Below are 22659 nucleotides of genomic sequence, written 5' to 3' on the forward strand. Positions count from 1 at the left end.
GGAGAGGACAGCGGGACACACACACTAGCAACACCTGCACCTGGTCGCTCCGTTTCCATTCAGAGAAGTCTCTCCCACTCCCACGGACTGATCTCACACCGAGATGCCGAAAGTTTGAGTGCCAAGGATTTAATTTTTTTATGTGGACCAACAGTCTGCTCTCTTTTCCTCTCCTGTGGATTTTTGCTTAAAACCCCCCCAAAACGGATTATTTCCCCTCCTGTAGGCATTACCGTTGCGACACATTTTCCCAATGTGACCGTGACTCCCCACAACTTTTCGTGAAAGTGTCATAATCCCAGGTAAGACTTTTTGGTTTAACTTTTAACCGGCGTTTGGTTACTTTATGTCGGAGCATGTATGTGTTTGTTTGAGGATGACTGAACTGAAGCTGTGCTCCTATTTGTGGATGTGGAGTTCACAGGTATTAGACGACTGCACCCATGTGTGCTCAAAAGCTAGTCCTCTAATTATTTGATTTGACTCGAAACCTCAGTATATTATTACAAGAGACGGCCCAATCTGTCCTGTAGTTAACGCCCAGCTGTTAAAAGTAGATAAAATACAGCCTTACATCGACCACCTTGGAGGCCCACAGCAATGTGTGCTATTTAAACATTCATTCCACGTCTTCAGATCTTCTGCATTTGTAGATTAGCTTGAATTTTCGAACGTAAACGTAAAATGTGTCATGATAAGTAAAGGGATGCCTTTTTTTGGCCACATTTTATTTATAGATATTTTTTTGTTTGTAGTTCCTGGTGGCTCTTTGAAGTGGTGATTATTTTAAAGTGACAAATACTTTTTGACGTCACATCACTTGGTGGGTTTTTGTTAACGTTTCACGTGGGCAGCTGTGTGAGGATAGATATGCTGTATACTATATATAGATAGATAAATAGATAGATATATAGTTAGATAGAAAATTTAGTCAAGTCCAACACCTTCCCAAATTGTGAGAATGATAGGTGCAAAAGTACCTTTCAGGGTACAGTGTGAGCAACAAGCTACTGTACCCTAAAGGTAAACTGACATCCTTTTTACCTGGCCATCATTTCAATTCCTTTAAATCACGGGTGTCCATAGTCCAGCCCAGCAGCCATTTGCGGCCCGCATCATATTTTTTTTTGGCCATTAGAAATGTTGTATGTTTTCGGCGTTATAGCATAGAAAACCTGTTTACGACCTGCTAAATACTGTTAGAGCCCTCTAGACATGAAATAACAGCCCTATATTTACACTCCTATTACTCAATATCGTAGATACAATTAGAGGAAACAAGCCATTTAAGACATAAATAAGACCTAAATGTGTTCTGAACGTGTGGACAGAAAGTGTTGTCAGGGGTTCAGAGTTGAGTTTTAGCTTGAATACGGTCACAATAGTGGCCTGTGTTACTATTAGGATGATTATTATGTTATTGTGCCTGTTGTGAGATAATTCAAACCTGCAATAAAAGCCTGTTGTTCCGGCGATCAAGTCTGGGACGTGTGTGTGGGTGTGTGTGTGTCTCACCGAACATTACAGCAACAGGATGGACACCTAGTGGCCAGTGTAGAATACTACATTTCATCAACATTTTTGAATGCCTGATAATTATATTTTAGTTCATTTAGTCATTTTTATGCTTAAAAATGCTTAATTTAGGCAAAAGCTACGTAAAATTTGCTTAGATATAATTTTTTTTTACTAATAAGCCTAATTTAATAATGAATGTGTTTTTGAAAAAACGAGAGTGAAGCTGCAAAATTCAAACTGCAATGTGCAAATGTGGCGAGGGACAACTGTGTATACTATTTATGAAAATGCTAAGTCTAGCTGTCCAACATCTATTCAGTGGCTCCTTGTTTAGGGCCATGTGCTTACCTTTTAGATAAATCACACAGTTTTTTTTTTATTAGGCCGTGTCAGACGCCTTAGTCTGTTAATTAATGCAATCGCTCCTCCTGCAAGTTGATGAATGAAGGCTGCCACAATTTGGCTCGGCCAGCGAGGCTTACTGGAGGACAGGGAGAGTGAGGAGCAAGCGTCAGCTTTGAACGGAGAGAACCAATTCAGCAGAGCCAACTTGGCCTGGCCAGCAAGGCTTGCCGGAGGGCGGTGAGAGGCGGTCATGGCAAGTGCAGCTTCTTAAATAAAAACAAATTAATTGTTGTCATTTTTAACAATTTTTTGTGCAGCCCTAACTTTTTTTTTAGATCTGTTTAATTCATCAGCATATCTTGATATACATTGTATTGGTTTTAGTGTGTTTAATAGCTTTAGAACACCATAACTAATTCCTTGTCTTTAAACTTTTCAAAAAGATATGTGCACCGTGCCTCAGGAGGCCTTTGCCACATGGATGTCATGAGAGTGAGAGATGCCCGTGGGATGGCTTATAGGCCGAGTGAGCAGGGGAGACAATTTAATGGACTCAGCTTTTAGTATTCATAATTTATATGGGATACTCTCCAGCAAAGTGCAGATGCATAATGAATGCTTGAGTTAAGGTCTTGGTTTCAACACCCCTAAAGTGTCAGAAATGGTTGGTGCGAGGGTTACCTGTTTCTTTGAACTGTCACCTATCTCACTCATCAACCTCGACCAGTCTGCTCTGATGAATGACAACCACCAGAGAGGCAAAGAGAATAGCTGATGGGTGTCTTATTTGATGTTTTGTGCAAGAAAAAGTTCAATATGTTGCTGAATAAAGTATGCAAGGTGAAGACATCAGACAGACTTTTTCCATGCATCTGTGCACGTAGATACAATTCTACAGTCTAAATACACACCTCACTACATTTACTCTTTAAATAAATAATAGGGCTGTCATGTTTTCCAGAGCAGGTGTGAAGATTTGGACTACACTATACGTCTTGCCTTATTGGACAGCTGCAGGCCAAACATCTGATCAGAGGCTTCAAAGAGAGAGAGAGTGTGTCTTTTTCTCTGTCTTTATTCCTCATGGGGCACACTATAATAATCAGTCTTTTTTTTGTCCAGATTTAGATCTCTGTTGGCTACCTGCATGACTGTTACCATGACAACATCTGGGGCCCAACTCCTCCTGTTGGCCTTATGTGTTTACAGAGGCTCGGGCCTGCAGCAGTCAGCGCCACGAGTTCGCCTCTCCTTCAAAGGTGAGCTGAAACTCTTTCTCTTGTAAAGTCACACATGCACGGGCCTGCGCGCGTCAGGCTTTGCTTCCTCTGTATGCATACAGTATGTAAAGAGCACTTTTCCTGCCACATGTCAAAAGGGTACACCACTGGAAACAAAAGGTGGATATTACGTGTGCTTTGTTACTGGCGGGGCCCTTCATGAAAAGTTACCCTCCACGCCCTTAAACTCTCATGCACTGCAGCCACTCTGCATTTTTTTTACCGTTTTGATGTCTGACATGATGATAACCGAGGGAAATTTGACCTTAACAGGAAAATGGTCTATCAGTGCTCAACTGTCGCCTCAAGGTGGAGGCGGATTGCGGTTTTAATGTGAGTTTTTGTGGCAGTTGGGATTTTCCCTAAAAAATCTACATCCTGTCCTCATGAAGTCCAATGACAGATGTGATTTTTTTTTTTTGGGCCCAAGTAAAGACACCGCCCACAAAGGACTCAAGCTTTGATATGCTACATTAGTGGTTCATTCATTAATAATTGTCTACGTTGTTTGTATCCAATATCTAACTACTTCAAGCTTAAGGGAATGGAAGTGACAAAGGTTAAAGAAGTCAATACCAAACTGTTCATTATGTGATCATTTTCGAGCAGCAGAGTTTCTTCAAGTACTGGACACAGCTCAGAACAGTAATGTTGCACAGATCCACTTAGCATCAAGTATCTATATTACAGTATATTATGGCTGTCTGTGTGAAAGGGATATTGTCTCCCATGTTCTTTCAAAACTGCATAAGCCAGTGAAAACATGTTTTATTAATTGTATTTGCCTTGCTCTGAAGAAAATGTTAATTTGATACATCGGATTATCATATTATTTTTATGGTACAATTATCACAAACGTGTATTCATGTTTTAGTTTTTTGTATCATTAATGTGTAAGAAAACTGTTATGCTTCTTCAGTTACATAGATATCTTGACGTATTGTATCCTGACATTATATGATTATTGGCAAAATATTACAATGTTCTATGGTGATTTACTCTGCACTTCCCAACCCATGAGGTGTCCTGACCGGTCTACCAATATTATAGACCACACTGAGCCTCCCCTCAGAAAGTATAATAAGGTTGGGCGTTTTCTGCTCACCCCAGACTCTGTTTACTCTCTCACCATACAAACTCAATTAATTTTGCCTTTCACATAACTGAAGGTATCTGAGCAGGATATCTGAGCAGGATTCAAATAAAGAGAACTTAGAAAACACCTGGTGTATACCACTAAAATACACAGTATGTCATCACTATATCAATGACAGAGACCCTTTTCTGCTTGTCATATGCCAGTGTCTTCCTGTGCTTGTGTGTGTGTGTGTGTGTTGTCCGGGTGCTCCGGTTTCCTCCCACATCCCCAAAACATGCATATTAGGTTAACTGGAGTGTCAAAATGGCCCTTAAGTGTGAATGTTGGTGTATGTTGTTGTTTATCGATATGTGCCCTGTGATTTCCTGGTGACCAGTCCAGGGCGTACACTACGTTTTTGCCTACAGGTCCTAAGCAGGATAAGCTGTAAAAAATGAATGAATGCATGAATGACTAAGCCAGTGCACCATCCACATGGTTTTGAGGCATTTTTTGGGGTATTACAGGAACTCACACATGTGAGTACACCACTCACAGATTGTATTATAAATTTTCATGGGACAGCACTGAATAAGTGACACTTTTATACAATGTAAAGTAGTCAGTGTACCGCTTGTATAAGTGTCAATTTACTGTCTACTCAAAATAACTGGCAGCCATCGATGTTTAAACTGCTGGCAACAAATTGTCCCAATTGTGCCCTGAGTATTTTGCGTGGCTACCGTTATTTTCCAGCACTGCCTTAACTCTCATGGCTAAGGAGATCATCAGAGCTACACGGGTTGCCTCTTCCACTCCTCCTTCATCAGGACATCACGGAGCTGGTGGGTGTTGGCGACCATGTGTTCCTCCAACTTCCATTTGAGGATGCCCCACAGATGCCTAATAAAGTTTATGTCTGGAAACATGCTTGGCCAATACATTATCTTTACCCTCAGCTTCTTCAGCTAGGCGGTGGTTCTCTGGGAGGCGTGTGGGGGGAAATACTGCCCTGCATCCCAGGTTCTGAAGGGAGGGTATCATGTTGTGCTTCAGTATGTCACAGTACATATTGACATTCATGTTTCCCTCAATGAACTGTAGCTCTGCAGTGCTGGCAGCACTCATGCAGCCCTATGCCATGAGACTCCTACCACCATGCTTGACTGAAGGCAAGACACACTTGTCTTAGTACTCCCCAACTGGTTGCCTCTACACATCCTTGACACCATCTGAACCAAATAAGTTTATCTTGGTCAGATCAGACCACAGTACATGGCTCCAGTAATCCATTTAGTCTGCATATTATCAGCAAACTGTTTGCCGGCTTTCTTGTGCCTCATTTTTAAAAGATGCTTCTTTCTGTTATAACAGCCATGCAGACCAATTTGATACAGAGTGCGGCTTATGGTTTAAGCACTAGCAGGTTGACAAACTCTGCAGCAACGCTGCATCATGCTGCATTATACACAACCCTTTAGTACCCTTAGTATTAAACACTCAACTTCCTGTTTTGAGGGGAACCTGTCTTGTTAAACCACTGGATGGTCTTGGCCACTGTGCTGCAGCTGAGTTTCAAGGTGTTGGCAGTCTTCTTACAGCCCAGCGCATCTTTTATGTTGAGCAACTACAATTATTTTCAGATGCTCGGAAAGTTCTTTGGCATAAGGTACCATGTTGAACTTCCAGTGACCAGTATGAGAGCATGTGAGAGCGATAACAAATTTGACACACCTGCTCTCACTACTATTAACACTATTGAGTCCCATGACCCCACGGAGGAAAATGGCAAATTAAGCCCAACTTAGACAATTTCACTAAGGGGTTTTACTCACTTTTGTTTGGCTGTGTTATTTTGAGCAGACAGTCAATTTTCACAGTTATCAAAGCTGTACACTGACTACTTTACATTGTATCAAAATGTAATTTATGCAGTGCTGTCCAATGAAAAGATACAATAAAATATACAGTATGCAGAAATATGAGGGGTCCCTTTTGTGAGGGACTGTATGGTAACTACTTGTTACACTGTGTACATAACAACACAAAATGCATGAAGATTTGTTTACTTTACTCCACATGTGTCAAACCCGTGCCCTGGAGGGCCGAGACGCTGCAGGTTTTCTCTCCAACCAGTTTCTTCAGCAGGTAATTTAATTGATGAGCTCCTTCCCTCAAACTGAAGGTGTTGATCATTAAAATCACCTGCTTTAGTGACTGGCTGGAAAGAAAACCTGCAGTGACTCGGCCCTCCATGGCACAAGTTTGACACCCCTGCTTTACTCCATTGCACCAGACACACACGCATGCACGCACATGCACACACACACGCACGGACACACACACACACGTTGCGCCACTTCATACATGTAAATAAGAATTAGAGGTGTGAATCAGATTTATGGCATTCTTCGACATTAAAGACATTTTTGCCTCAAGTTGGAATAGTGAGTAAGTGGGTTTAACCTTTAAAAGAGCCTCCAACGGCAGGGATTAGTGAGATATTTGGTAGGTATGTTTGACAATTGGCAGCTGGAGAGTTCTTTTGAATTCAGCTTATTTTATGAGAATGAAAACAACTGTTTGACCTCTAAGCCTAATTCCTTCTCAGTAAAGTGCTTATATGTTCATGCCCATGTACATGCCCATGTGTGTTCAGTAGAACATGCACAAATCTGCTCTTGTGTTTCTCCATGCAGAAAGTCCCAAGTGTACAAGAGCTCTTAACACACACTTGGACACGTCCACAACAGCTGAGAGGTGTTCACTTATTACATTGTTGGTTTGGTGGCCACACTCGACAACCGCAGTGACCCTTCCCCCTAATACCAAACGAAAAAGGAGAAAAGTTGGATTTAGTCCAAATGTTTTCTGCGACTCCAAGGATTTATTGTTCATTGTTTGTGACAGCGAGGCTCTTTGTTCCCGGAGGCGCCTGCGGAGGAGGTTTCAGGCCGGCAAGGGCCCATGTGACTCCTTTGAGCTGGCATGAGTGACACTCTGAGATTCTGGAGCCCCAGGATCTTGTATTGTTCCTTCTCTTGTGTCTGTTATGCAGACTTGAAAGGGAGACCCAGGGGACAGAATTAGTTGGCGTTGCTAGAGAGCAAAACATGCTGTGTAATGGCAGTTGGAGACGTGAAACCATCATTAGTGCCTTGGTGACAATATGTTGTAACCTGAGATAAAATAGTGACCCACTTGTAGCGTCATACTTGAATTGTGTGTCCTTCCTAGTGTTTCCCTATCAGTGGCAGAATGTTGTCAGGGGTTCTCTGAATGTTTACCGGATGATGGCAGTACATTGTTGGCTATTTTTGGAGATGCGTATAGGGGTGTGGTGTTTCCACATTTAGGCCATTCAATGAATCCACGCTAGTCCGGCCCAGCTTGTCATCCTGTGTTTACCTCACCGAACCGGACCTCGTCCCACCTCAAAGACTGCATCCCCTGTCGCCCGGAGATCCGATTGCACTGCTTATTTTAGTTGCACCTTGACTACATCCTGTTTAACACTGACCCCAACGGAAAGGAAGATGGCAGCCACTTTGATGTATATAAAGCCTGCGCGCCCTCCACAGTCCCTGTAAGCCAGCTTCTGAGGATCATTTGTAGCCATTGGTCATGATATAAGCCTGCTGTCTTTAATGTGTGGTGATATGCAGCATGCATATGGTGGGAAAATTTGTGTGATCGTGTATGTTCCTTTTTATTGTTTTGAAAATGTCACAATGAATTGTTGGATGAAAGAGTGGACATAAAACGCATGCAGTGGCACAGTGCATTTCTCTCACAGCAGATGAAAATTGTACAATCAGAGCTTTCACGAGTAGAGAAAAGAAATGGAGAAAACATTTTCCAACAGCATGTCTTGATAGGTTCCGCTCGGCTGAATCTGATCTTAACAATTAGCTGCACTGACTGTGTTTCTTAAGGGAGCTGCTTTTTTGCCCAACTCCACCGGGCGGGTGGTGCCTTCAGCACAATCACACAGTCAGGACATATGAATTATTCACATCCCTAAAAGCGAATATGTTTCTTAAAACGCTCGAAGTTGAGTTATATTTAAGCACTTCACTTGCATGCATTTTCTAGAAAGGAAGTGAGAATGCTGTTGTTCCAGGGACTGTAAGTTCATCCAAGCCAGTAATGAAACATGTTTGTGGCATTAAATCGAGCAGCATTTGCTTAAGGGAGAGCTTCTCAAATAGTGTGGCGGGTGGGGGAGTGAGAGGCAGGGTGGGACTAAAGTTTCTTGGGTTGGCAGGTCTGTAAGTGTCATGCTTCATGCTTGATCAAAGCTATTGCAAGCAACTCATACAGTGGTTTGTACAGATAAATAAAGTTTCTCAATAGTATTTCAGACAGAAAAAAATTCTGTCCCCTGAGGGGGTGCATGACAGAAAATAATTAAGAACCACTGTCTTAAATTAGTGTAGAAATCCTACAAAATTGATAGTTTGGATGGTACACTTGGTTTGTAAGGAGAATAATAATCTCTGTCATGGCCATAGCGACACCTTAAAGTAATCCTTCGTTTATCACAGTTAATTGGTTTCAGACTTGACCATGATAAATAAATTTCTGCGAAGTAAGATTCCTTATTTATAAATGGAATATTTTCCTACCGTTTACAACCTTCTAAATACAGTTTCTAACATTATTAGAGGCCTCTAGACATGCACTAACACCCCTATAGTCACCTTTACACTCGTATGACCCAATATAGTAGACATAATGAGAGTAAATAAGCCATTTTATTTATGTATATGACTGGTGCTTGTGTGTGTTGCGATAAATGTGCTCCCTCGTGGAGCTGAGCGACAGGCAGACAGGAAGTGATGCTTGCCAAAAACAGTAGCCTGTTTTTATTAGGGATTTCTATTGGGGATTATTCTGTCTGTTGTGTGATAATTCAATCTGCAATGAAAGCCTCCTGTGATCAAGTCTGGTGTGTGTGTCTCTGACCGAACATTACAGTCACAGTGACCAGTATAAAATACTACATCTCATTCACAGCGTGTTTGAATGCATCTTCTGAATGCCTTATATTTGTATTTTAGTTCATTTAGCCATTTTGAGGCTTGACAATGCTTAATTAGGCTAAAAAACCTGTAAAACTTTCTTCAATTTGCATATTTATGGCTAATAATAGGCCATATTCAACCACAAAACAGCATGATTTATTAATTGATATGTTTTTTTTAAAACCCAAGCCGCGAAGCTGCAAAATTCTAACTGTGAAGTGGCGAGGAACGACCATATTCAGCCCACTTAGCGAATTTTGCCCACAATAGCGATTTGGCAAAGTTTTGCTACTAACATTAGCTATCATTACATGTATAGCCTATCACAGCCACAGAATCACTCCTAATTGTCGGTCATTTCTCTGAGATTGCTGTTGTGCATGTGCATGGGCCGTTGATTCACTACACTGCTGATAGGGATGTCATACAACTCCATGTAAAAAAATCCAAACTAACCCTTTAATTGTTCAGGCTCTTCTTTCACACCTTTATTGGTAACATCTGCTTGCCAGTGGTGAGAGGAGCACCTTTAATGCCTAACTTACGTGTATAATTGGTCCAGCCAGTACACCCTATGTTGGTAGCATTAGCATCGGTGCTAATGTTATTCTTCAGAGTTGTGTCCAGAGCTTGTACAAACTCTGTTGCACACTAAAATGATCAGTGTTTATCTCAAGACATTCATTAACTTGACTTGAACTTCCGACCATGCCTTTGTTTACCACAGTACCTTTAAAGTAAATTACAACTGTAGGAGGAGCGAGGGTAAAAAAACTGCAACATTCCTTTCTTCTGTTTTAACTTGCTTAATTTAGAATATTTCCTGAAACTAAAATATAAGTAACAGCAATACTTCTTTTACAGAACTGATGGACACTCGGGCGGCACGACCTTTCAGTTTCTCCTTTAACACCAGTGACTACAGAATCCTCCTGATGGATCAGGACCAGGGCCGCCTATACCTGGGCAGCAGGGAGTACCTGGTGGCTCTGGATATGCACAATGTCAACAAAGAGCCTCTAATTGTACGTAAAAACACAGCCAGCTTTCTTAAATTACTGTTTGGCAGCAGTATAAAGTCACTCAAGTATTTGATACCTTCAGGCACGTTTTAAGACGCATGTCTTAAATAGATAATGTTTAAAGACATCAAATGAACTGTCGAACAAAATTAAACCACCAGTTTCTCACCTTTTTAACCCTTTGACATCTTCCAAAAAACACAGTCATGATCACACGCTCATTTTTCTTTCTTTGGTTGTTTATTCAAGTGCAAAACACATTCCTTGTTGACGTTTTTTTGTTCCATAAACTCCTCTGACATGAAACATACTCTATGATTACAAACATCACAAAAACATTTTTCAGCAGGACTTCCTCCTGAGTGACCTAAAGTGTTCTGACATAGTTAGGATGAGATCATGGCAGTTTTGCTGCAAGTGTGAGCTCAAAACCAACCTAAAATCAAGACAAAAAGAAATGAAGGATATTTTAGTGAGTAATGCAAAAAAAGAAACCAGATGTTTGTATGAAAAACATATTTTTTCTTCTGCCATGAATCACAAAAGCCTTCACATTCATCTGGTGGACCAAAAACTAAACTTGTCCATTGTGCTCACACATTGTGGCTTACCATCCATGTCATTCGCATTTACATTGAAATTGGTCACCATATTTCTTCAGGTTCCTTGTCAGCACGTAACGGGTTGCAGAGCTTAACCAATTCACCATTAATTGTGTGTCTAAACCCTAGTGATTTTTAATCTTGGACACACAATGTTTGAGGTTATATACAGTAGTGTGAAAATGTATTTGCCCCCTTCCTGATTTCCTGATGATGTTTGTCACGCTTAAATGTTTCAGATCATCAAACAAATTTAAATATGAGTCTATGACAACACAACAGAACACAAAATGCAATTTTTAAATGAAACTTTTTATTATCAATGGAGAAAAAAATCCAAACCTACACGACCCTGTGTGGAAAAAGTGATTGCCCCCAACACCTAATAAGTGTTCGGGGCACCCTTAGCAGCAACAACTGCAATCAAGTGTTTGCGATAAGTTTCAATGAGTCTCTTACAGCGCTGTAGAGGAATTTTGGCCCACTCATCTTTGCAGAATTGTTGAAATTCAGCCAGGGTTTTTGAGCATTAATCACCTTTTTAAGGTCATGCCACAGCATTTCAATAGGATTTAGTTCAGGACTTTGACTAGGCCACTTCAAAGTCTTCATTTTGTTTTTCTTCAGCCACTCGGAGGTGGACTTGCTGGTGTATTTTGGATCATTGTCCTGCTACAGAAACCAAGTTTGTTTCAGCTTGAGGTCACCAACAGATGGCCGGACATTCTCCTTCAGGATTTTTGGTAGACAGCGGAATTCATGGTTCCATTTATCACAGCAAGTCTTCCAGGTCCTGAAGCAGCAAAATAGCCCCAGACCATCACACTGCCACCACCATATTTTACTGTTGGTATGATCTTTTTCTAAATGTGGCGTTACTTTTACACCAGATGTAATGGGACACACACCTTCTAAAAAGTTAAATGTTTGTCTCATCAGACCATAGAGTATTGTCCCAAAGGTCTTGAGGATGATCAAGATGTTTTCTGGCAAAATTGAGATGAGCCTTAATGTTCTTTTTGTTCAGCAGTGCCTTTCGTCTTGAAACTCTGCCATGCAGGCCATTTTTACCCAGTGTCTTTCTTATGGTGGAGTCATGAACACTGCCCTTGACTGAAGCAAATGAGGCCTGCAGTTCTTTGGATGCTGTTGTGGGTTCTTTTGTGACCTTTAGGATGAGTTGTCGCTGCGCTCTTGGCGTCATTTTGGTTGGCCGGCCACTCCTGGGAAGGTTTACCACTGTTCCAGTTTTTCCCCTAATGGCTCTCACTGTGGTTCGCTGGAGTCCCAAAACTTTAGAAATTGCTTTATAACCTTTTCCAAACTGATAGATCTCAATTAATCTCAGTTAAGTTATGTTTTAACAGGGGAGGTAATCACGTTTTCACAGAGGGCCATGTAGGTTTGGATTTTTTTTTCTCCCTTAGTAATAAAAAGATTCATTTAAAAACTGCATTTTGTGTTCAGTTGTGTTGTCATTGACTAATATTGAAATTTGTTTGATCTGAAACATTTAAGTGTGACAACAATGCAAAAAAAATAAAAAATAAAAAATCAGGAAGGGGGCAAACACTTTTTCACACCACTGTATAGTCATGGCCAAAAATGTTGGCATGCCAAAGATGTCAATGCTTTTGGCTAAATATGCCAACATTATTGTCCATGCCTGTATGGAATACAACGGAATCACCCTAATTTATTCAGCCATGAGCAAAAAGATTGGCAATATTTTTGGCCATGACTGTAGGTTTGATGGATTTTAAATGATTATGCTTTGGGTTTGGGTTTCATTGCCAATCACTTGTCATGTTATGATAATGTCATATGTGATATTGGACTGTCTGGGGAAGTCCACTGTAAAAACTAAAGTATTGCGACACCGGGACATTATACCTACCAAACGTGTTTCATAGATCTTCCACACTAGAGTCATCCATGTACCTTGCTTTATGCACTGTGTCACAGAAAAGGGCCTTCCTCCAAATAAGTTTCCACAAAGTTGTAAGCATATAATTATACTAAACATCTTGTACGTCCTCCTGCACACTCAGGAGTCCTGCAGTCATTTTTGCTGTTTTTGAATAAACAGATCCATTGGCCGGCATCTGCAAAGCGAAAGGGAGAATGCCAGATGACAGGAAAAGGAAGACAGGTGGGATCATTTATTTACATTCTTTTCTTTTCAAATGGAGGGGACGCTTCTTTCAGGAGCACAAAAAGACAATGTTTGAATTCCTTGCTCTTTGTCTAGGGTGAATGTGCCAACTTTGTGCGGTTGATCGAGCCATGGAACCGCACCCACCTCTACACCTGTGGAACGGGGGCTTACCAACCCATCTGCACATTCATCAACAGGGGCTGGAGGGCAGAGGTGAACGCATTTCCACTTTCCCCAAGAGGGAATCATGGATAAATTCCCTGAGCAGCAGACCTGGAAACATAGCCCTGCTAAATATTTCAGGAGTACAAACTGGGACACTGATTTGTTTATGATTTTCCAATGCTCCCTTGTGACGTTAAAGTGATCTATTTTTATGCATACTCTCCGCTGTCAAATCTGTGTCTGCAGGACTACCTGTTTCGACTGGTCCCAGGGTATGTGGACTCTGGGAAGGGAAAATGTTCCTATGATCCCAAACAGGAGAATGTTGGAGTTCTGATTGGTAAGGTTATTTCAAGACCAACAGGACAAAATGTGGTGTTTAAAGTTTGTAGATCACTGTAGTTTCTTAATGGGCTCCACTGTAGATGGTAACCTGTATGCGGGGGTCCATATTGACTTCATGAGCACAGATGCAGCTCTGTTTAGGACCATGGGCGGGAGAAGTGTCATCAGGACTGAGCAGTATGATTCCAGGTGGCTCAACGGTGAGTAATGTTGGGTGTGTGGAGGTAAACGTTGTCGATTACAGGTTATGGTGCCTGTCTTTTTGCATGACTGGCACTTGCCTCAATCGTCTCCCTGCTTATCTGTTTTTTGTCCTCCAGAACCAGTGTTTGTTCAGATCCAGCAGATCCCTGACAGTGCAGAGAGGAATGATGACAAGCTTTACTTTTTTTTCCGGGAGAAAAGTTTAGACTCCAGCGGGGGTGCGAGCCCCAACATCTTAGCCAGGGTGGGGAGAGTGTGTCTGGTGCGTACAAATATGTTCATTATCTCGTAATGTGAAATGCTGCGCTGGACACAATGAACCACAACCTCATTTCCTTTGTGTCCAGAATGATGAAGGAGGCCAGAAATCCCTGGTGAGCCGCTGGACGACATTCCTTAAAGCTCGTCTTATCTGCTCAGTTATAGGAGAAGATGGAGTGGAGACACGATTTGATGAACTACGTAAGGCCTCCGTGACAAAAGTGTGATTGCATTTTAACAGAGGCTGTTCTGTTATTGATTGTGGGCCCTTTGTCTCGCAGGTGATGTCTTTATTCAGCCGACACAAGATGAACGGAACCCGATGGTGTTCGCTCTCTTCACTACAGCAGGGTGAGCAGTCTCATCAATCAATTTTTTTTACATTTACATTTGAGATGCTACCAGCCTCCCCTTACCTTTTACTGTTTGTTCCCAAGTTCTGTGTTCAAGGGTTCAGCAGTCTGCGTCTACTCCATGGCTGACATTCGCAACGTCTTCAATGGACCCTTTGCCCACAAACATGGCCATAATTACCAATGGACAGTGTACAACGGCAAGATTCCTTATCCGCGACCAGGAACAGTGCGTCCCAGCCACAGTGTCTCCTTTAAAATACACCATGACAAAAGACACAAACAAACCTCTTCCTCCTTATCCAGTGTCCAGGAGGAACCTTCACCCCTGGTATCCGCTCCTCCAAGAACTTCTCTGATGAGGCGGTCAATTTCATCAGGGCTCATCCCCTCATGTTCCACCCCGTGTATCCCATCCACCGTCGCCCCCTGGTGGTGAGGACTGGTGTGGACTACCGCTACACTGCACTGGTGGTGGATCAGGTGGATGCAGTGGATGGGCGCTACCAGGTGCTCTTCTTGGGGACAGGTGAGAGAGTAAGCTATTAGCCTGCTGGAAACACGATTCACAATTTAAACAAATAATGTAACTAGAATTAATCAGTTGAGGTGAACTTTTGCCATAAAAAAATACTGTACAGCAGTGGCAGAGCCAGAAATGTTTCATTGGGGTGGCCAAGGTGAGACCATTACTCACATAGGACTGCCAATGAATTGATACCTGAAATGTCTAGATGGCGAGTAGGGTGGCCAAAGAGTGACCACTCCGCATCTCCGCCACTGCTGTACAGGTAATATTTGAAGTAAGATAGCATAAGGTATTTGTTTTTCTAGTAAGTGCAATAAGAAGTTATTCAAAGTCCTTTTTTACTTCTGTTGTCATAGCTAGTTTTCTTTTTGTCTTGTCATCTTTGATAACCTTGTGAAAGTGTATATACAGTACATGCAAAAAAGCCAAAGAAAACACACAAAAAAGACACTGGCTGAGCCAAGGCAGCAAGGGAGATTGTTATGTTGTGTTGGGGTTCTCTTTTTTGGATTCCTGTTGCACTTTTGAACTATATTTTTCTTAAAATGTAAGTCAAAGTTTAAGAGGTTTGACCTGCAGTGGCCCTGTGTTTGAATACATTTCAAGGCCAATTAATTGGCAAAACATGTAATAAAAATAAAAAAAGACTCTGTAGCTGTCTGAGATAAAAAAACAAAGAATGAAGTTTTGGTTTCAGACAAAAAGAGTTGTTCAGCCTCAAATGCAGCGACTGGTTTCATTTGTTCATCCTAATTATAGTTTCTCTCTCATCAGATCGAGGCACCATCCAGAAAGTCATAGTTTTGCCCAAAGACCCAACAAGTATGGAGGAGTTGACACTAGAGGAAGTCGAGGTTTTCCGGGTAGGTCTTAACCTCTAGTCCTGAGAGTAAGTACATCTTAGAGATGAAGTCTTACTGAACTATATTTTTTAAATCATCTGCAGAGCAGGGCTCCTGTCAAAACTATGAAGATTTCTTCTAAAAGAGTAAGCAAGCATCTAACCGGTTCACATCTCAGTGTGTATTAGTATGGAGGATTGACTCAGAAATGTTTTTCTTCTGTCTTGCAGCAACAGCTGTACGTGTCATCAGATGCAGGGTTGACTCAGGTGTCGCTGCACCGCTGTGGCGTGTACGGCAGAGCCTGTTCCGACTGCTGCCTGGCCCGGGACCCATACTGTGCCTGGGATGGGGAGAGCTGCTCGGCCTTCACTCCTTCTACCAAGAGGTCAGTGTACTTGCCATTGCTCTGCCATTGCTCAAGAATATGATAGTAATTCCCATCTTTGTTCCAGGAGGAGCAGAAGACAGGACGTGAAGCATGGCGATCCTTTGAGGCAGTGCCGAGGCTTTAACGCCAAAGGTTTGCCTTTTTAATTCAAGTTTAAAAGGTTACATTCACCTTTTAGTTATTTTTGTTTTTAATGCCGTGTTGTTACAGTGGAGAAACGTTTGAGAGAAATAGTACAGTTTGGAGTGAAAGGCAGCAGCACCTTTTTGGAGTGTCAGCCTCGCTCTCCTCAGGCCACAGTCAAGTGGCTCTTCCAGAGGGATGGGAAAAGGAAAGTGGTAAGAAACAGCTGTGTGACACACTTGTTCATATTACCCAAAAAATGGGACTTGTCAATGCGAACACAAAGTGTCCGGAAAGTGATTCATGCACAAAAGAACGACGTTGCACGTATTTCCGTGTGTTCATGGAAGTAAAGATTACGCCAATATGCTCTGCTCTTGTGGCAGTTTCAAGGTTTTTGTGCAATGGCAGTCAATATTTTCTTAACCAAATGATTCTGCACAGCGGATTAAGAAGAAATAGGGCAAGAATTTGGGCTATGGCAGTTTGTGGAGAACTTGCTGTGACGTCTGTTCCTTGGAGCGTGTGTGTGACAGGAACCGCGAGCCACTTCACTGACACTTTTTAAAAACAATTTTCGGATAACAAGAAGAGCTTTTGCCTACATCGGTGAATACCTTTATCAAAGTCTTGGGAAAATAGCATTACACGTCTTTCGATGCCGTGTAGGTGAGTCACATTTTAAAAAATCTCAATTGTGCTGTTCACACTGACATGAAAAAATCAGGTACAGGCCACATACGAGCAAAAAAATAGTAATTGACCTGCAGTGTGAACACAGCCTTAAAGATCTAACTTAAAGACATGTGAAGATCTGACTTATACCCTAGTCACACGAGAGCGGTGGTTCTCAATTTTTTTCTGTCATGCCCCCCCCGGGGACAGAAATGTTTTCACGCACCCCCGATTTGAAATACTATTGAGAAACTCATAATATCTATTATTCATCTGTACTCTACAGACTGAACTCGAAACTGAAACCAGGCAAAAGCAACAAAATGGAGAGCTGTGAAGCATACAGTACTTATAAGCGTATTCTAGAGTCAAATTGCATGTCGAGTACGATAAATTTGCGCATGTTGGCAGGTCTGCAGTAACAGTAACATCCCTCTCGCACCCTCCCCGACTTTAGAGGTGGATTTGAAGTGGAAAAATATTGAACGGCATTCGAAATGTGTTCTAACTGCACTATTCTAAGTATTCTAATGGTATTCTAAATATTCTTGCGGTATTCTAAATATTCTTGAACAGCGTTCCCAACATTCTGATCGTATTCGAAAAAGCTAAACGGAGCCAGCTGCTACCGAAACGCCATTATTAAACGTCGCCTTATTTGCATCACATCACATTCACATCACCGGCAAGGAAAAAAGAAGCCAAGATAACTCGAACAGCGGCCTCCGGCGTGGACAGTGCAGAGGTGCTGAAAAGAGGTTGAAAGCCAACAAACCCGCAGAAGGGTCACTCACCACTACCACGCCGCCAATTTACATCACAGCATGCCGGCAAGAAAAAAAGGAGCCAAACTTACCACTGGCCACCAACATAGTAAAGAGGTGCTGAAACCCCTGAAACACCAGCTCCTATTCCTGGTAAGTTTTCCAATGGCATTCAAATCCTGTCCCGAATGTGGCGTGAATTTTGAAACTTTTTCACTCCAGCTGGTTCTGCTTGATTTGTGCTGATTCATGCTTAGTGTGAAGGAGGCTTTAAGAGGTCAAAAGTTGGGGGTTAATAGCAGCACCACCATGTGGCCTCTTTGTCTAATAGCACAGGGAACACAGTAGGGGTGCATGTTTTGACACAATCTTCCCTTTTGTGTGCGTTTCTGGAGTCGAAGTGTTACCTTAGCGTTATTAGAGGTGTTGGAATTTTACACATGACCGTACCTTCTCATTCTTTCTGTTTCTATCTTCAGCTCAACCGTGCAGGGGATGTTCTAAAGACCAACCATGGTATCCTTCTGAAGTCCCTCAATGAATCGGACGCTGGTCTGTACCACTGCCTCGCCACAGAGAACAACTTCAAGCACACGGTGGCCCGCGTGGCTCTGCGCATCCTCGATCGAGACATTGTCTTGGCTCTTAGCGCTCGAGACGACGAAGAGGAAGATCACAAACCTCGCAATGTGCGACCTTACCCTCAGTCGTCCTTTAGCTCTACACCCTTCCCACCTGAGATCAGACTGATTAACCAGTACTGCCAGTCTTACTGGGAGCAGTTCAGTCCACAACAACAGCAGCGCAAACGTACCAGCAGGCGGCACACGGAGGGCCAGGAACAAGGCCTTGGTTAGGGGACATGGGCCTGTTTGGACTTTATTGGTGTTGTTCATGCATGTTTGTGCATCTCCTTCATTAATTCGACAGGTGATGCTGTCATGCTGTTTTAAGTACCAGATTGGTGGTTTTGTCACAACAGTGGAGCGAATACATATTGTGGATATCGTACACCACTCCTGAGCGTATTCCAATCGTTCCAGTGTACGTTTTGTCAAGCTTTCATGTACACGTCATAGTCACACTTACAGTCATACATTTTTTATCTTTTGGGAAACAAAATCTAAAACCTTATCATCAGTGATCGGGGAAAAAATGTTGAATTGGCAACAATTGCCAAAGGATTTAAATTCATTTGCCTCTCCAGTATATTGTGCAAGCACACATTTCAAACATCTGTTTAGTATAATGAAACACTTTCTTCACACAACTGCATGACTACTATGGCATATAATAACAAAGTCTGCACCATTGTCTCAGATTCAGACTACACTGTAACCAGGTGCTGCGAGCGAGTGTTTTTTTAATATGACTGACTCTCATGTAACCTATATGGGACAAGAAGGCAGCAACACAAAACCAAAAGTGTGGTACTTTTGGGTATATTGAAACAAATGTAATATATTGATTGTGAATATAATATATACAGTCAGTGGATTGTTGTATTGTATGAGGATATAATGATAGTGTAAATGTTGCATGCTTCTGTATGTTGTTTTTGCTGTTCTTCAGCCTTGCTGTGTAATGACATTTGTAAGGTGTAAAATATTAATATTGTATTGTCCAGCTAAGCCAAGTGGATGTTCCTCCTCCTGTCCTGTCCTATAGTGACCGCCCAGCACCCCAGTGGGTGAGTGATGAGACATACAGTGATCTTTCAGTTATGCACTTTTTCAGTGGTGGTGGGAAATTTGGTATGTTTGCACAGATGTATCAAGTAAGTTAAACGTTTTTTTTTTTTTTAATGTACAGTGTATTGTTATAAAAATTGGAATGACGTTGGCTCAGTTGGTGCTCATTACATGGATTTCTTGGTGGATCTTTTCGAAAGAGACAAATCACCCCACCTAGAGTAACTTCTTTATGCCATTATGCTTTTGCATCTTACAACAGACACGTTTGAAGACGTATACAGTGTAAACATTTCTGGATTTACCTGCATTAGCTGCTCCAAACACACAGACGCGTGGAAATGTAGGCAGTTTAAACTAAAATGTGTCTTGATAAAGGGTGAAAATCCACCAAAACAACTATTTTAATGTCAGTCATCCCATTCGTCATCATCATCATCTTCATCACCACCCTCATCTTCACTTTCATCTGCAAGACAACACAGATAAACAAATATTTTCCCCCCTTTCCTTCCATAATGCCTTCAAGATTGATATACAGTAAATGGTGTGTTTACCAGAGGAATGAATGACTTTACTGCGCTTCTGCATGACCATCATGAGAGCGCCAACAATGCCCTCGCCTGATTCTGCTGGTGCGGGTGGAGCTAGATCTTGGCACTCTGTCACCTGCAGCACACACAATGTTAGGCACACCTGCATAACTGAGTGGTATCCAGACCCAGGGCTGGAGAAAAAAATGTTTTAAAAATGTACGATGTTGCCTGAATGTAGTGTATCTGAAATATAAAAGGAAAAAAATGATGTTTTACATTTCGGAGCTTCTTCCCCAGTCGAATCTGATCAAGCAGAGCACCTCTGCTGTCTGCTTTACTAAAAGATGGAGTGGCAGGTGGTGGTGGGCCACCAAAGGGGGGAGGAGGTGTGTGGGAGTCCACAGACAGTTGGGCAGGTGGGAGCGGAGGAGGTGGCGGAGGAGGTGCAGGGCCTCCTCTGCTGGGTGTAGTGGGGGTGGCTGGAGGTGGGAAACCTGCAGGACGCTGTTGGGGTGCTGGTGGCACCGGGGGAGATGGGACATGAAGGGGCTTTGTGGATGGCAACAAAGGGACGTGAGAAGAGTGAGTTGGAGGAAGAGGTGGGGGGCAACCTTGGTTTGACGGGGGTGGGGGTGGGACAGCTACCCGCGTTGCTCGCTGTGACTGGCCCGGAAGGGGAGGCAGAGGTCCGGAACGCCCTCGTGGAGGTGGAGGAGTTGGGGCTGAGCCGCCTGATCCTGGCACAGGAGGCAAAGGCCCCTGTCTGCTGGGTGGGGGGGGTGGAAGCCCCGCAGCTACAATAGAGGAACATGACATGCATTAACCTCCTACAAATGAGCAATGACAAGAACAGTTTAGATACTCAAATCTGACCTCCTTTTTTTGCCTCTCTTTTGACTGCCTCCATGCCCCCTGAGCGCTCTATGATGTTATAGACCAGCTGGGAAGTCTGCTCATCCCTCATCTCGGCCTCTCCGATGCCAGCTTGCGAGAGAAGGTTCCACAGGTCTGGGTCAAGATTGTTCGGGTCAAATCCAACGTGGCTAACATGCCTGAGTGGAAGAAAGATGCGTGAGGCCAACAAATATAGATCAAAACATCACAACCAAGTTGTGTCCACATCTACTTGTCACAAGTGAAATGGAGTTGATGACAGCTGACATTGGATGAGAGCCGAGGTAGGCTCTGGACTGGTCAAAGTCAGAAAGTGATAAATATTCATGCAAATCAAATTCAAAACCTATGAATACGTTTATTAGAGCTATTTAAAAGACAGCTTTAAGAAACATGCAGTTGGTGTGCATGTGTGTAGTGTTTCTTTACATTGCCACCTACTGACCTGGTATGCATATTACAGCCTATTGAGTCATTTTAGCAGACCTGTGTGAATGGGGTCACTTTGATAATGTTTTCATCCATTTGCGCTTTGGAATGCATGATAAAATACAGCAGATGTCAGGTGAGATACATTGTGGCTGTCTCCAACCATACATTTCAGGTTAAAGATTCTTACTTAAATCCACTGGGGGCTCCAATGTCTGCCTTAGAGAGCTTAGGGCCCTTTTTCTTGCTCTTCTTGTCCTTCTTCCCTTTGCTGCTCCGATGAGAGGAAACTGAGTGCATTAAGCGGGAACGTGGAGACTGGCTATCAGGGCTTTGGACGTCCACAGCGGCCTTAAGAAAGGAACCAGGACTACTGGATGCTGCTTTTGGAGGAAAATAGAGTATGTTGTTTATTCGGTGTTGTACATCCTCTGTGTAATAATCATGCAGATGTGATGAGGTGAAGGAGCAACACAATTTTTTCTGGTGCAAGCAGAGGTTGGGACTCCAACTCCAACTCCTCTCGCTACACAAATAGAGAACAGTTCAAACACTGGGAGCGACTAATATTTTTTGGAGCAGATTCTTAAAAACACTCCTGTCTTATAGAGGACCTGTGAATAGAGTTTTACAGCGGGTCCTTAAAGACTGCAGAATGCTTCTGTCATATGGAGCAGTGTTCCTTAACCCCCGGGCCGCTGTGGTCATTTAGTGCTGGGCCGCACAGAAAGAAAAAAATAATTTCCATGATGTTTTATTTTGAAAAGTGGCCGGATTCTCTCTGTTACATCCGTCTCACTTGACGCATGTCAATTGTGCGTGTGCTAACTTTCTCTCGCCGCAGAAATAGACTACTACTGTATTTTTAGCATTTTTCTTTCACCTCATATTTGGTGTCAAATGCTGATACTATGTGGGAATGCAGGTAAGTTTTTGATGACTTATTGAGTGCTAATGTGCACATTTGTCTCAATGTCTCAAGTTAATTCATGCTAGCACACTGCCACTACCGCACACGTCAAACAGCGATGAAATAATCTCTGGAAAAACTATAAAAAGATATAATGAATATAACCCCATTAACGAACCCCAACCCCAGGACTTTTTGCGGTGGCTGATGTAAGATTACTGGCAGCTAGCGACCAGTGTAGAATGCATTTTCTGAATGTCTTTTATTGTATTTTAGTTAATTTAATCATTTTTATGCTCAAAAACGCTTCATGTAGGCAAAAAATATGTACAATTGCTTAAACATGCATATTTTTGGACTAATAATAGGCCATAGTCAACTACAAAACAGATGATTTAATAATATATTTTGAAAACCCTTGATAGAGTGAAGCTGTTAAATTTCCTGTGTACATGGCTGATTTGACTTTTGTCTGAATAAGGGCAATGTACAGAGGTGTGAAAAAGCTTTTGCCCCC

The 22659-nt window shown here is 42.4% G+C and overlaps 2 protein-coding genes and 1 long non-coding RNA gene across 5 annotated transcripts in view; 2 read left to right on the forward strand and 1 right to left on the reverse strand.

The window, feature by feature from the left end:
- Positions 1-19520, forward strand: LOC129180956 (semaphorin-3F-like). The gene is made up of 18 exons (XM_054775410.1): positions 1-302; positions 2986-3122; positions 10113-10273; positions 12962-13024; positions 13124-13243; positions 13442-13535; positions 13621-13740; positions 13861-14006; positions 14092-14206; positions 14287-14356; positions 14443-14587; positions 14665-14887; positions 15662-15750; positions 15834-15875; positions 15960-16117; positions 16185-16252; positions 16331-16458; positions 18162-19520. Exons 2-18 carry the CDS (start codon positions 3011-3013, stop codon positions 18537-18539), a joined length of 2232 nt encoding a protein of 743 aa, XP_054631385.1. The 5' UTR covers positions 1-302; positions 2986-3010; the 3' UTR covers positions 18540-19520.
- wasb (WASP actin nucleation promoting factor b) overlaps positions 19004-22659 on the reverse strand; it is a 6677-nt gene continuing 3021 nt past the window's right edge. Inside the window, exons 5-9 of one of the 2 annotated variants that reach the window (XM_054775433.1) lie at positions 21423-21612; positions 20783-20961; positions 20186-20703; positions 19931-20042; positions 19004-19842 (exon numbers count right to left, since the gene is read on the reverse strand). In XM_054775433.1, the coding sequence (XP_054631408.1) occupies positions 19784-19842; positions 19931-20042; positions 20186-20703; positions 20783-20961; positions 21423-21612 (1058 nt within the window). In that variant the 3' untranslated portion in view covers positions 19004-19783. Of the gene's footprint in view, positions 19843-19930; positions 20043-20185; positions 20704-20782; positions 20962-21422; positions 21616-22659 lie in introns of both variants that reach the window. The other variant, XM_054775424.1, reaches the window with a different exon arrangement.
- The window catches only part of LOC129180973 (uncharacterized), a 17787-nt gene continuing 17168 nt past the window's right edge, over positions 22041-22659 (forward strand). For both annotated transcript variants that reach the window (XR_008570331.1, XR_008570330.1), the window contains exon 1: positions 22041-22157. This is a non-coding gene — a long non-coding RNA (uncharacterized LOC129180973). The remainder of the gene's footprint in view (positions 22158-22659) is intronic.

Source organism: Dunckerocampus dactyliophorus, chromosome 1 (genome assembly GCF_027744805.1).
Source record: "Dunckerocampus dactyliophorus isolate RoL2022-P2 chromosome 1, RoL_Ddac_1.1, whole genome shotgun sequence".
NCBI lineage: Eukaryota > Metazoa > Chordata > Actinopteri > Syngnathiformes > Syngnathidae > Dunckerocampus > Dunckerocampus dactyliophorus.